The following is a 13,124-nucleotide window of genomic DNA, read 5'->3' as shown; positions in this document are numbered from 1 at the left end:
CTATTTCTCTGCATGAGCAAGATACTTCATCTCCCTCCCCATACTTTGGATTGCAGTGTTTTCCCTCTGTTTATTTAGCTCTTTCCCAAGAATGGATCAGAGAAAAGGAGCCCTGTGCTGTATTCCTGTGCAGCAGCAACATCACAGCCTCTGGCTCAGTGAGGCATAGTCTTATTTGAGGTCAAGAGGCAAAATATATCTACAAACCTACTGTAGATTTTGGCATGTACATGCAGGGCTGATTTTTTCACAAGGATTCACCCCAACTTGATTGGAGGTGGAGACTGCTAGGTACATCAAGATGCTCAGGCTGGTATCTCCACCCATTTGCTGAATGCATGAAGTAGTAGAAAAGTAAAACATTTTTTTTGTCCCAATCAAGCTATCTCCCAGCAATTCTCTGTAATTTCTTCCTTTGAAGGATTTCCCTCTGTATCGGTCCTGGCCCCAAGCTGAGGGTCCTCAGCTGACATTTGTGGCAGAAATGGTCTTGTGAGAACTCAGTGGGTGAGGTGGGCACTCAAGCTGTGGAACTGCTGAACGCAGAGAATTCAGCAGCAGAGATTCCCTGGGCACTTTTGGCACGATCAGATGCTAACAAGGAAAACTTAGACTAGGATACATCCCCACAAGCTTCTACATCCCTGTGAATGTAGCTGTTTAATTAGGTTCCTGCAACTGGTGCACCCAGTTTGGGAAACCATGATTCCCTCTCACATATAACTCCCTCCCTACCCTTGAACCCCCAAGTCCTTTCTTTTATTTTCAGGGGATTCAAGGAAGAGTGAAGTGATTTAGCAGGACTGTTTTCACAGGGATATTTTACCTTGTGTGGTAGGCACAGTTACCAGGCTGTTCTATACTAGTTGCCATGTGCCAGAACGTAATTGCCCTCCACGTGCATCAGCCTTTGGCTAATGTGTTTTTTATGGCAACTGGGAGAGCTGGCTTTGATGAGTCTCAAAAGTGCACCTGGTGGTTTATGGCTTAAAATCACTGCGTTCCTCTGAGTCATGTAAGTGTGTGTGTCCATCTCTTTTCATGTCAGATGGCTGAAGAAGGCTATGGGAAAGAAGCTTATACCAAGCCAGTTAATCAGTTGAGTGCTAAGCTGCATATGAGCTTGCCTGGTGGGCTTCAAATCAATGTGGGATAGGATCAGTTATAGGTAGAGGGCAGCAGATAGAGTTTTGGAACTGCAAACTCAAACCCAAGGTCCTAAAGACAGATCACAGCACCTAGTTAAGTATGTGTATAGGAGGAGAGGAGTTGCCCACTCGTCTGAAGAGCAGGAAAGACTAGGAGACTTGCTCTCCAGAGGCTGATGAAAGTTCAGCTTTGTATGTGGGGTGCCTGGGAAAAACCTCCCTTGAAATCCAGGGGTTTTTATTTGGTGTGGATTTTGAGATGCCTGTGATTGCAAATGCAAGTCGGCAGAACCGAGCTGTCCAACATCTGAGCCCTGCAGGGATGGATACAGGCACTTGGCTGCCGTGGTTTCCAAACTAGGAATTTCATGCATCTCGCACTATTTGGCACCACCATTCCCACTTATCTCCCTGCACTGGCAGTGTTTGGTGTGCAGGCTGCAAACTGATGTTTGCAAGCTGGGAGCTGGCAGTATGGGGCTGGAACCAAAAAAACATAAAAAGCAAAAAGCTTGAACTGCAGGGAGCACTGAAGGTCTGAGCCTTGGATATAGAAAGAAGAGAAATAATATCAAAGGAAATCACATAAGTGGAAAAGGAGCCCCCTGGGGCAGCCTGGGCAGATGCAGGTCTGTCTTGTTCATGTTTTCAGAGAAGTTAGAGGTCAGGCAAGCTTGATAACAAGGTAATACAGAAAAATCCATCACCAGGTCTTGAGGGATTTGTAGATGCAGTTCTCATCAGAATAAAGGAATTTAGATGCTGCTCGGCAGAAGAAACAAGAACGATTTTGTACTGCAAAGCAGTATCATGTGGAAGGATCTGAGAACAGCATCGCCTGGGCTGGATCTAAACTCCCACGCTGCCAAAGGCAGTGCACGGAGCTGCTGCAGGGCCTGGTGCTGCCTTTCCCCGGGCTTTGCCCCCAAGTGAACCACAGTGCAGGAGGACGCTCCGATCAGGACCCGCTCCTTTAGGCGTTTACATGGCCAGCGCTGGGGCAGGAGCAGCGATCGCTGCTCTGGGGTTGATCTCCTTGCCCTTCTTTATACCCCATACCCCATGGTCTGGGCGGAAGAGGCAAAGAAAGAGATTTGCCCGGTTCGGAAAAGGAAAAAATAAGGTGCCTGGTCGTTGCACGAAGCTGCCCGGGCGGGGACACAGGGACACCCGGGTGGGGGGGAACCTCCACTGGGAGGATCCACCTGCTAAAGCGCAGGGCATCAGCACGCCGGGACCAAACGCCTCATTAAGTCAGACGGGACAGGCGGCGAGAGTCAATTTAAAGGAGGGAGAAAAAAAAAATCAAATCCCTGATTTTTTTTTTTTTTTTTTTACCCCATCCCCTTTACTTCTGAGACTTTTTGGTGACTCTCCCACCCCTCCAGCTCTCAGCGCCATGCACGTACCGTACCGCAGTTTAACGTGAAATGTAAAGCAGAGTCGGATTAAAGCAGGAGATGGGAAGGAAGGCTGGCTGTAAGGAAATACTTCAGAGGGGAGAGCAGGAAAATCAGAAATCTACCCAAGGAAAAATGCTTCCCTCCCAGCCCGGCACGCCTGGGAACAGTGGGCCGATGACAAGGCAAGCTTTTCGGGCAGATCGATAGGGTTTCTCTTTCGGGAGACCGCCTCATTTCTTACCCCGGCGTTTAACCTGCGATTGACGCTCGCCCCTCGCTCTGTGCTGTGCGTGGATGCACGGCTGGGAGCGTGTGCATATCTATACGTGTCTGGGATCCGACCATCTGGTTTGTTTCAGTACGGGGCTTGCCTTTGTTAAATCTTTTCAGAACGGGTGCAGTTTAGGTACTTTTTCGCGTTTCGATATGTTTCTGCAGCCGATCTTGAGTGGTGAAGCCAAGGCTAAACCGACTCGGCGAACCGGAGTTGCTCGCAGATGGAGGGACTCGCTGTCGGTTCGTTTCGGGTCACTCCCGACTTTAATGGGGACCATATTTTGCCTTAAAATAGGCAGGAATCGTATCGATAATGGCTGATTGGGACACGCTGTTTCTGGAGCTGCGGCGGCTTTGGAGGGGCGATGCTGAAGGAGCGGGGACAAGACCCCAGTTATACCCCACCAACAACCGCCTTGTATCCACCCTTCTCGCCTCTCCTCCATCCCTCCCCCAGTTTCATGGTTCCGATGTCCGTGAATACAGCAGCGAAAGGGCTCCACTGAGCCTGTCGTTGTCCGGGGGCTCCCTCGAGGACTGCCGCCAAGGCAGAGAGGAGCCGGCAGCCAGGGAGAGGGTAGGGGCGAGGGGTCCGGGCAGCAGACTCTCGGACCCTCACATCTGCTTCCCTTCGAACCGTGCGGGACCAACTTCCTTGCAGGGCCATCAGGGACGACCAACCTGAGACCAACCCGCGACAGGGCACTGAGGGGGCGGCGGGGCATCCCCCAGGCGGTGCCCGCTGCCCTCGGCCGCTCGCAGTACGTTATTTTAGTGCTCCCCCTGCCCTCCCTTTCGCCGCCCAGAAGAGGCACAAGGAGCAGCTCCTGGCTGGTTCCTCGCTGCCATGAAATGCACCAAGTGGAAATTCAATCGCCCCGTTGCGTGTGTGGTCGAAATCTCTGGCAGCTGCTTCGGAATTTTTTATGACACTTTCGTTTATGTAGGGGAGACATAACTATTATTTTATTTAATAAAAATGGAAAGCAGCTCGAGTCTTTTCCCTCTCCGCTCCTTCCATTTGTTCTTCCCATCGCCCTTCCACGAGGCTGATGAACGGAGGGTTAAAAGAAAGTCCGTAGGAAAGATGAAGCTTCTCTGAAGCATGTTTCCGTGTTAGCCAATTATATATACATATATATTTATATAAGAGAAAAATAAAGACAAAATATATAGGAAATATGTGTGACTATAAACATATATATAGGTCAAAACAAAACAAAACATACACTGCAAGTGAGATGCCTGTGCAAACGCAGGTTATCGGCATCGGGGTATAAAAGTGAAAGAGCTCAAGAAAGTTCTCCCAGCCCTGACACACGGCCGTGGGACAGATTTTCCCACCTTCCTGAGCAACTCCTGGCATAATTATTAATCTGTTTTTAAGCCTCTAGTCGAGAAATCCTCCCCAGTCGCAGCGCTGGTGGCGAGGGAGAGGGACGCGACCGAGTCCGCGCAGAGGCTCCGGCTTTGCAATAACTGCTGCAGTCGAAGACGGGAGGGCGAAGCGCCGGCCGATCCTGCCCGATCCTGCCCGCTTCTCGGGGTTCCCCAGAGCTCGGCGAGCCAGTGCACCGAGTCGTTAGGGCTTGAGTAATTGTGACCGGCATTTGGAAGCGGGGCCGCGCAGCTGTTTGGCCCGGGTCCCCGGTATTAGTGCTGGAGATTTTATCACCAAATGCTCGCACCTGTTAACGGCAGCGACTTGCAATTCATCACTTCGGATTCTCACACTGCCGAATGCGGCCCCGGTCCGGGGGATCTCGCCCTGGCACCCCTCTAAAGGAAACCATCTTCTTCCTCTCTACCCAGGCATCCTTTCCCGGGACAGCCGCCGCGTGTTTGCAGAGCCTCTACGGGAACAAAACAAAACAAAAAAACCAACCCAAACCCCCAAACCAAACAAAAATCCAAAACCGCGCGAGAGTGGATCCGTGTGTCCGTAGCAGACACAGGGACAACAGTCTGCCACAGCTACCCACGGGGCGTGGGGAAGGCGACTGCAGCCGTGGCCTTATCCCCCGCCCTGCACCAGGGTGGCCGCCCCGTCATTGCCCTGGGAACCAGCGGTCACAGACTGGGGAGCGGGACTTTGCCACCCACGGGGACATCGCTGTGGCTGCGGGGGGAGCCTGGACTGCCCCTGGTTACAGCAAAATCCCGACGCTTTAGTTGCAGCCAGCGCAGGGTGAGTGTCCGCTGCCTATCAGTTCTCCCTGACAGCCGTCGGGGGATGCTGCGCCTCGGGGGCGGTGCTGGCAGGGGAGCGGCGGACGGGGGATCCCGAGGCCGGAGGAGATTCCTCATCCCGGAAGGGGCCTGGCCGGGCTGCTGGTGGGCCACCCGCGAAGTGGTACCCGGCCGAGCCGGCCCCGCCGAGCGGGATGCGGGACCCGGATGCCGTCCCAGCACCACGGGGACACGCACGGCCTTTGCTTTGGTTATTTCTCGCGTGGGAGAGAGGCTGGACCCAGCGTGGCTCCACGCCTTCCGCCCTGCACCTGCACGATGGCAGCATCCCTTCGGCGGGTGCGGGCCCGGGGCAGCCCTCTGGGGAGGAGAGTTTCCAATCAGGGTGCCCTGGGCTATGTGACGTATTGGTGACGTGAGCGCACGGAGAAGGGGAGAAGGGAGCCCCAGATTCACACGACCCCTCAAAGGTCGAGAGTTCGGCCCAAAAAAACCCAAGGGTCCCCGTTGGCGAGACTGCTGGAGAACAGCAGCTCAGTTCTCGGTCTCCGGAGTGGGCAGCCCCCGGGAGTGGAAGGGACCCTCCGCAGCTCCCAGAGGAGGGAGGCAGCCGTCCCATCCTGCAGGAGCGGGCCCTGGAAACCTCCAGCACCGCGAGGTGCCTGGGGTGGGGGGGCTTTTTCCAGCGCCGATCGCCCTTCCCACGGCAGCCGGCTCCCGGTGTAGCCGGGGGCAGCCGAGCGCCGAGGGAGCGGGCAACGCCTTTCCTCGACAGCATCCCCATTCGGGGATGGGGGCTGCGCTCCCCGAGGACCCGGGCCGTGCCGGGCAGCCCCTTGCCGTGCCCCGTGAGGCTGCCGGCGGGCGGCGGTCGCCACGTGATGCCGGGGCGGCCGTATAAAGTCCTGGGGAGCGCTGGCAGCAGACACATAGTGGAAGCGTTTCCACCGGGTCCCAGCTCGGGAGGGGTGGGGAGGGGGGAGCCGCCTTCCCAACTTCTGCCCTCCCCCCTCCCTCTTCCCCCGCCCCTCCCTCCCCCCAGACCAGCGACGGAGCCGACGCAGCCCCCGATTTTATTTTTTTCCCTTTCCTCTCCCTCTCTTTTCCTCTCTCTCTCCTTTTATTATCATTATTACTATTATTTATTACCGCTGCTTCCAAGCTCCCTACCCAGCCTCCGGGCGCCTCATCCCTCCGCCCCCGCCCCGCGCCCCCTCCGCCGCCCCTCCCTCCGCAGCCACCACCCCGCAGCCCCGCCGCGGCCCCGCCAGCAGCGGCGCGGCCGAACGGGGCGCGGAGCGGAGCGGCGGCGCCCGGGCGCGGAGTCCCAGCGGCGCCCGCAGCCCTCCAGCACGGCCCCGGGCCCATCCCGGGAGCCGCCGCTAGGTGGGGGGGGGAGCCCGGCCCCGGCCGCCCCGGCCGCACAACAATGACTTTGGGCAGCAGCGGCGGCGGCGGCTGCGTGATCATGTCCGAGCACTCTCCGGAGGAAGAGCCGCTATCCGAGGTGGAGGACGCAGATATCGACGTGGTGGGCCCGACCCAGGATGGGGGCAAGTACAGCGAGGACGAGGAGGAGGAGGAAGACGAAGAGGAGGAGGACGAAGAGGACGGAGGCGACCCGTTGGGGCTGGCCCTGCGGCGGAGCGGGGCCGCCAAAGCGCGCATGGGGGGGTCCCCGGAGCGGCTCTCTCCCGCCGGCGGCTCGGAGCCGGCTTGCGCCCGCGGCGCCGCGCCCGGGGAGAAGGGGCCCGCGGGTGGCGGCGGCGGCGCGGGAGGGAAAAACCCGCTGGTGAAGCCGCCTTATTCCTACATCGCTCTCATCACCATGGCCATCCTGCAGAGCCCCAAGAAGCGGCTGACGCTGAGCGAGATCTGCGAGTTCATCAGCGGGCGCTTCCCCTACTACCGGGAGAAGTTCCCCGCCTGGCAAAACAGCATCCGCCACAACCTCTCCCTCAACGACTGCTTCGTCAAGATCCCCCGGGAGCCCGGCAACCCGGGCAAGGGTAACTACTGGACGCTGGACCCCGAGTCCGCCGACATGTTCGACAACGGGAGCTTCCTGCGCCGGAGGAAGCGCTTCAAGAGGCAGCAGCAGCTGCACCCGCCGCACCCCGAGCTGTTGCTGCGGGCCGGGGCCGCCGACCCCGCCGCCTTTCTGCCCGGCTTCGCCTACGGACCCTACGGCTACAACTACGGCCTGCAGCTCCAGGGCTACCCCCACCACCACCACCACCACCCCGCTGGAGGCGGCGGCGGCGCCACGGGCGCCTTCCCCTTCCCGGCGCCGCACTGCCCGTTACCGGCTCCGCCGCCTCCCGCCGCCGCCTCCGTCTTCTCAGCCGCCTCGGGGCTGCCCTCCTTCCTGGGCGGTGAGCTGAACTGCAGGAAGTCCTTCTACCACCCCCAGCTGAGCCCTACCGCCTTGCCCGCCGCCCTACTCCAGACCCTGAAGCCGGACCCCACGCCCGCCGGCGGCGGTGGCGGCGGCGGCGGCAGCGGCGGCAGCACCAACCACCCCTCCCGGCCCTCTTTTTCCATAGACAACATCATCGGGGGGGCTGTGCCCCCTCCGCCCAGTACCAACCCCAGCGCCGCGCCCGCCGCACCCTACCCCGCCGGTCAGGCGGGCCCCCCGGCGCAGGTCCTGGCAGTGCTGAGCCCCGCCTTGGCCCCCGCACAGCCCCAGGTCAGCCTGGCACACGAGCCGCTCCTGCAGCCGGCCCAGAACTTTTCCAGTAAAATCACATCCCTCAGCAGCTGTCATTTTTAAAGTGCGCTGGGGAGGGGGGGGGAGAGATTCGCGAAGCAAACGGCCCCTTCCCAACTCTCCCTCCTCCTCCGAAACTGCTCCCCTTCCCTCTCCCTGTTCTCCCCCCTCCATCTCCTCCTGTTGTGTTTTAAGGTAGGAAAGATTTCCTCTCTTTTTTTTTTCCCCCCTTTTTTTTTTTTTTAAGTTTTTACTTAATTTCCAAGCTCTGTGGCATCCAGATCTGTTTGTGGTTTGGTTTCGTTTGGTTTTTCTTGGTTTTGTTTTTAGTTGTTGTTTTTTATTTGCTCGGGAAAACAATAATAACTAAATAAATCGGGAGGGAGGAAAGAAAAAAACCCCACATGTTTTGGTCCTGCAAGCGCCAAAGCGTATTTATAAAGTGGCCGTAAGAGAATCTGGGGCTTGGGCTGGTTGAACACTCAACGTCTTGTAGGGAGTGAGGAGGGGAAGTTAAGGAAGAAAAAAAAAAAAAATCAAAGGTCTTAGGGTGATAAATGTTTCCTTTGAGAGGTGCGGGTTTTCCGCGGGGGTCCCCCTAATCGCCTGGGAATTCGGTCAGAGAAGTTGCAGACACCCCCGGTCGCAGAGAGCCAGTTTTCGTTCCTGCATGTCTCTCTCCCGGGCGGTTTTGCCATGTGTGTCCGTCTCGCCCCGGCTCTCAAAGAAAATGTTTTAATGGTTCGATCTTATTTTTAGTTTCTTTGAAGCTTCGGGTTTGGTTTTAAAAGGCACTGTTTAGGGTTTCTTTATTTTTGAGACGAAGTCGGTGAAACTCAGGACTGTGGTTTATTTTTTTTCTCTGTCTCTCTCTCTCTTTTTTTTTTTCCTTCCCAAGGAGACATTCAAATGCACGTTTAAAAGAAAATCTGATCTGTCAGGAAGTTTGGAGAATTCCATACTTTTTCTTTCCTTTTTTTTTTTTATTTTTTCCTCTTTTATTTTTAAATCCCTGTTTTCCCACCCCCTCTGTGCGTGGGGGTTTATTTTTTGGTGTATTGGTAATTATTTGTATATAGATTATTCGGGAGCTAATGAGCGGAGTACAGTTAACTCCTCACTGGTTGTGCATCCGTCATATCTATTTTATTGAGAGAATCTGTGAATAATTTGATGTGGAAAAGGCAACAGAATTTCGTCCGCCGTTGGTGTAAATTAATAAATGTTTGTGACCTGGTTAAAAAATAATAATAATAATAATCATCATCATCCAGATAATTCTTTGCGATGTCCTTTGTCACGCTGAGAGAGCCGAGAGCCCCGCTCGGAAGCGAGTGTCTCCCTCACCTCCGCGGCCGGGCGCGCAGCCGGCCCCGTCCCACCGCCACAGGCTGCCACACTGGCATCACCTCCCTCGGGCCTTTCCCGGCCGGCCGCGGGTGGGGGCCCCGCTTTGAGTCCTCTGGCCGGCAAGGGAAAGGACCGTCCGGATTTCTTTCTTCCTTTTAAATTTTTTTTTCTTTTAATTATATTTGTTTTTTGGTGTTCCCCCCCTCAAACAAAACAAACCGAACAAACAAAACCCCCCATGCCTATTTCCAGGGGGAAGGAGGTGGGGGCCAGGAGGAAGGCTATCCCTTCTCTGTCCCCCTCCTTCTCTTTATTTTATTTATTTATTTATTTATTTATTAAAGTTGACACATGAGAAAATAAGTTGCAGGGTTTCCCCCCCGCACACACGTCCCCCTTGGGCCTGCAACATTTGAATGACCGAATGAAACTTGATCTCTGCCTAAATTTTGCAACAACTTACAAAGTAAATAAACATCTTTAAGCGGTCCCTTCTTTTCCAAACTTTCCCCCCACCCCGCCGCCAAAATTATTTGTTTCAGGAACCAAGCGTGGCTCTTTGGTTTGTGTGTTGGCAGGGACTCTGATGTAAAGAATCAAGGCCTTTCTACCCGTGCAGCCAGCTGAAGGAGAAGGAGAAAAAGAAAAGAGCTGAGAGGTTCGAGGCAGAGAGCGGGGGACGGAGCTTGTCCCCGGGCGAGCGGGGCCTTGTGCGGGGCCCGCTTGGGCGCAGGCAGGAGCCAGGCGGTGTGTGCCGGAGGGGTGTCGGCCTTTCTCCCCCCTCCCCTCCTCTCTTCTTTTTTAATTCCCCCCTCCCCTGTCTGTACCACCTCGAACCTCCGCGCAGTTTGTTGATGTTGTTCCTGAACGTGCCGCCTCCCCGCAGCGAGCGGTCTCACATCTCGCCTTCACACACATTTGCTTTTGAAAAGCGATCTTCGTGTCCGGCACTTGGTTGTCTCCCTTTCATGTCCAGCTCCTACAAAAGGGGCTACAAGACTCGACATGGGAGAAATAAGGAGGCCAATGAATCTATTTTCCAGATTGCCAAGCACATGGTTGGAAATTGAAGGGGCTTTTGTAGCATTTCCCCTTCCTCCCTCCCTCCCTGCTCCTTTTCTTTTGCTTGTGTGCAAATTGTTCAATTGCTCTGGCAGGGGTGTTCCTGACAAGCTCATTACTAGAAGGTGCCAGACCCCTCCTCTCCCTCTCCCCCGAAGTCTTTGATGAAGTTAAAATGCGCTGATAGCCGCTCTCGGGGCTATCTTTGTTCAGCCTCCTTTAATAACCGAGCCTGCTTTGAGGAGACGGGATCCGAAGGAAAAAAGCGATGTGCAGCGAGGCTGGGTGGTGGTTGTGTGTCTGGAAAAGGGGGGGGGGGGAGCAGCTTATTTTAATATAAAGTAGCGATTTTTAATTATTTTTTTTCTTATTTGCGAATTGTGGGAGGAAAACGTGCCAAGGGTGCCAGGAGCGGATTAGGAACAGCCGCCGGTGCCCGCCGGGATGGACGGACGAGCGCGTCTCGGCCCTGCGGCTCTGCTGGATACAGGGGGGTTCTCTAAGTTGGTGGTCTCAAGGTCTGGAGGGATGGAGGGGGGTCCTCTCGGCGGGGAAGCGGTGTTTCCCCGTAGAGACCCCTTCCCCCACACAGTCGGGGGAGGAGGCAGGGGAAGATCTGGCGCAGGGACACCTTTCCTCGGCTCCGTTCCCTTTCTTTTGCCTTGCGGAGTCATTGCAGGTTTTTAAGCCGCACTCGCCGGCCGGGATTGAAACCGGGCTGACTTGGGAGCAGGGAGGAATTTCCCCCTTAACTAGGAGTCATGGTACCCCCCTGTAGGAAAGACCAGCAGAGCCGCCGGCTGCCGGAGCTGCTAGCCGGGCCGGGTTCGGCTCTCCCGCGCCTCTGTGGGGGCTGCGAGTGCCGACGCCGTTTTAAGGGAGTATTTTTGAGAAGGGGACACATCCTCAAGGGTCTCTAACTTTAGATTTTTCCCATCCTCTAAATTTCTCACAGGGACCCGAGCCCTTTCCCTGCCCCGCCGCCTGCCAATATCTGCGTCGCTTGAGGATTTGTGCAGGAGAGAATCGGCGGAGCCCCCCTGGGAATCGGCTCCTCCCGGTAGACGGGGCGGGGAAGGACCCGGACTAGAGGGTCCCTCTGGGGTCGGGAACCCCTGGCCGAGCTCGAGTCGGAGGGGTAAAGGCGAAAACTTGCCTCGGTGAGGCAGGACGGATAATGGCTTCTAATTACGGGGCTGGCTGGCTCCGCAGCCCCGATCTTCACGGGACATTATTTTTAAGCGTTCAGCAAGGATCATTTTTCACGCCTCACTGCCTAAAGGAGGGTTTTATTTATTTATTGGAGGGGGTGGCGGGGGGGAGAGGCGGGGAGGACACCAGCAATAACCGAGCACTGAAAGGAAAATAATTAGCTGTTGCAGTCGCTGCTCGGGAGTCCCCGGCCAAAAAGGCGACCCGGCATTTCCTTCACCTCTCGTCCGTAGGCGATCCGCTCGGTTCTCGGGGTTACTTTTCGGTGTTTGTTTTTCAGCGTTAAATCTCTGGTAAAGCCTAGCCGATGGCCAGTCCGTTCCCATCTCGAGGCCTGATCCTTTGCAGCAGGTTTGGGGTTTTTTTCCCTTCTCAGTTTAGCTCTGAGTCTCGGCTTGGCGGTTGTTTCCAAAAGGAGGGATGTGAATTCCCCTGTCTTGCTTTGACTTTGGTCAGACATCTGCGGAGCTGATTATATATATATATATATATAGATAGATAGATATAGATATAGATATAGATATATAAATGTGCCACTTCTCTCCTTTCTGTGTGTCAGATGAAGGAGTTGCACCAAACCTGAGATGCTCTCCGTGTGTTTTCTGCTCGGTGGTGCGGGCGCAGGCCCAGAGGGACGGAAAACGTGGGTTTATCCGAGAAGGATAAAACGATCCTGCCCTGGAATATCCTCGTCGGGACCGCAGCGGGGTGGCAGTGAGGGATCATTTCTTTCTTTGCTTTCGCTTCACTAAGCCCTCGTCAAGCAGAGCGCGTCCCGAGGATGGCAGCGGGCTGCGGGACCCCGGCCCGGCCGGTCTAGCTGCACCGGCTGGTTCGGCTTTCACCTTCTGCCTTCTCCCCTGGCACCTTCTGCTTTCCATTACTGACGATTTGAAGAATTAGGAAAGGTCAAGATCTTATTCCTTTCTCCGGTAGCTTTTCGGTTTTTTCTTTTTAGTTCCTCGCAGCCCCGAACAAAAATAAATCAACCTGGATTATAGAAACCACCTTTAGACATCAAGAGCATCTTTTCCATGAGCTGGGCCTTTCCTCCAGGACTGCCCTGGCTCTTTCCCTCTGACTGAGCAGAAGCTCCTATTTTCACGGTGGACATAGGATTTAATAATAACGCCCAGTCTCCTTGTGCCCCAGTGCCTGACCTCAAAACGTTTTCTGCCTCGTAACTTTGAAAAGTAGCTGCCCTCCAGCATCTTCTTTCCTTCCCCATTTCCCTTTCAATTTCTTTCCTTTCCCGATACAGAAAATAGAGTAACAAGGTTTAAAACAAAACAAAACAAAACATTTTCCAATATGGGGAGGGAGGAACTGTTGCAGCGGATTCAGCCAAAGAAAAATTGCCCTGGAAATTAAATTGGTGCTTTCAAAAACCTTCTCGAGATGTTTGCATTAGGTCAGGGTCCTGCACTCGTCTCTTCGTCTGTCTCTCGAAAGGAGTGGGGCAGGGGCTCTGTGCTCTACCCTCACCTCCTGCACCACGGCTTGTATTACCTTCCTCCTCCTTCTCCTTCTCAATTCTTTCTTTCTTTCTTTTTCTCTTTCTTTCTTTCTTTCTTTCTTTCTTTCTTTCTTTCTTTCTTTCTTTCTTTCTTTCTTTCTTTCTTTCTTTCTTTATTTCTTTCTTTCTTTCTTTCTTTCTTTCTTTCTTTCTTTCTTTCTTTCTTTCTTTCTTTCTCTCTTTCTTTCTTTCTTTCTTTCTTTCTCTCTTTCTCTCTTTCTCTCTTTCTCTCTTTCTTTCTTTCTCTCTCTTTC

The 13,124-nt window shown here is 54.7% G+C and overlaps 1 protein-coding gene across 1 annotated transcript; it reads left to right on the top strand.

The window, feature by feature from the left end:
• The first annotated feature begins 5,576 nt into the window (after positions 1–5,576).
• FOXD2 (forkhead box D2) lies at positions 5,577–8,013 on the top strand. The gene is given in 3 exon segments (XM_054165232.1): positions 5,577–7,233; positions 7,236–7,285; positions 7,287–8,013. Coding segments are annotated over 3 exon segments (1,344 nt in total). The 5' UTR covers positions 5,577–6,446; the 3' UTR covers positions 7,794–8,013.
• Positions 8,014–13,124: the final 5,111 nt, after the last annotated feature.

The sequence above is a fragment of the Dryobates pubescens genome, chromosome 11, assembly GCF_014839835.1.
Source record: "Dryobates pubescens isolate bDryPub1 chromosome 11, bDryPub1.pri, whole genome shotgun sequence".
Taxonomy (NCBI): Eukaryota; Metazoa; Chordata; class Aves; order Piciformes; family Picidae; genus Dryobates; species Dryobates pubescens.
This window is presented reverse-complemented; position numbering and strand designations above follow the sequence as displayed.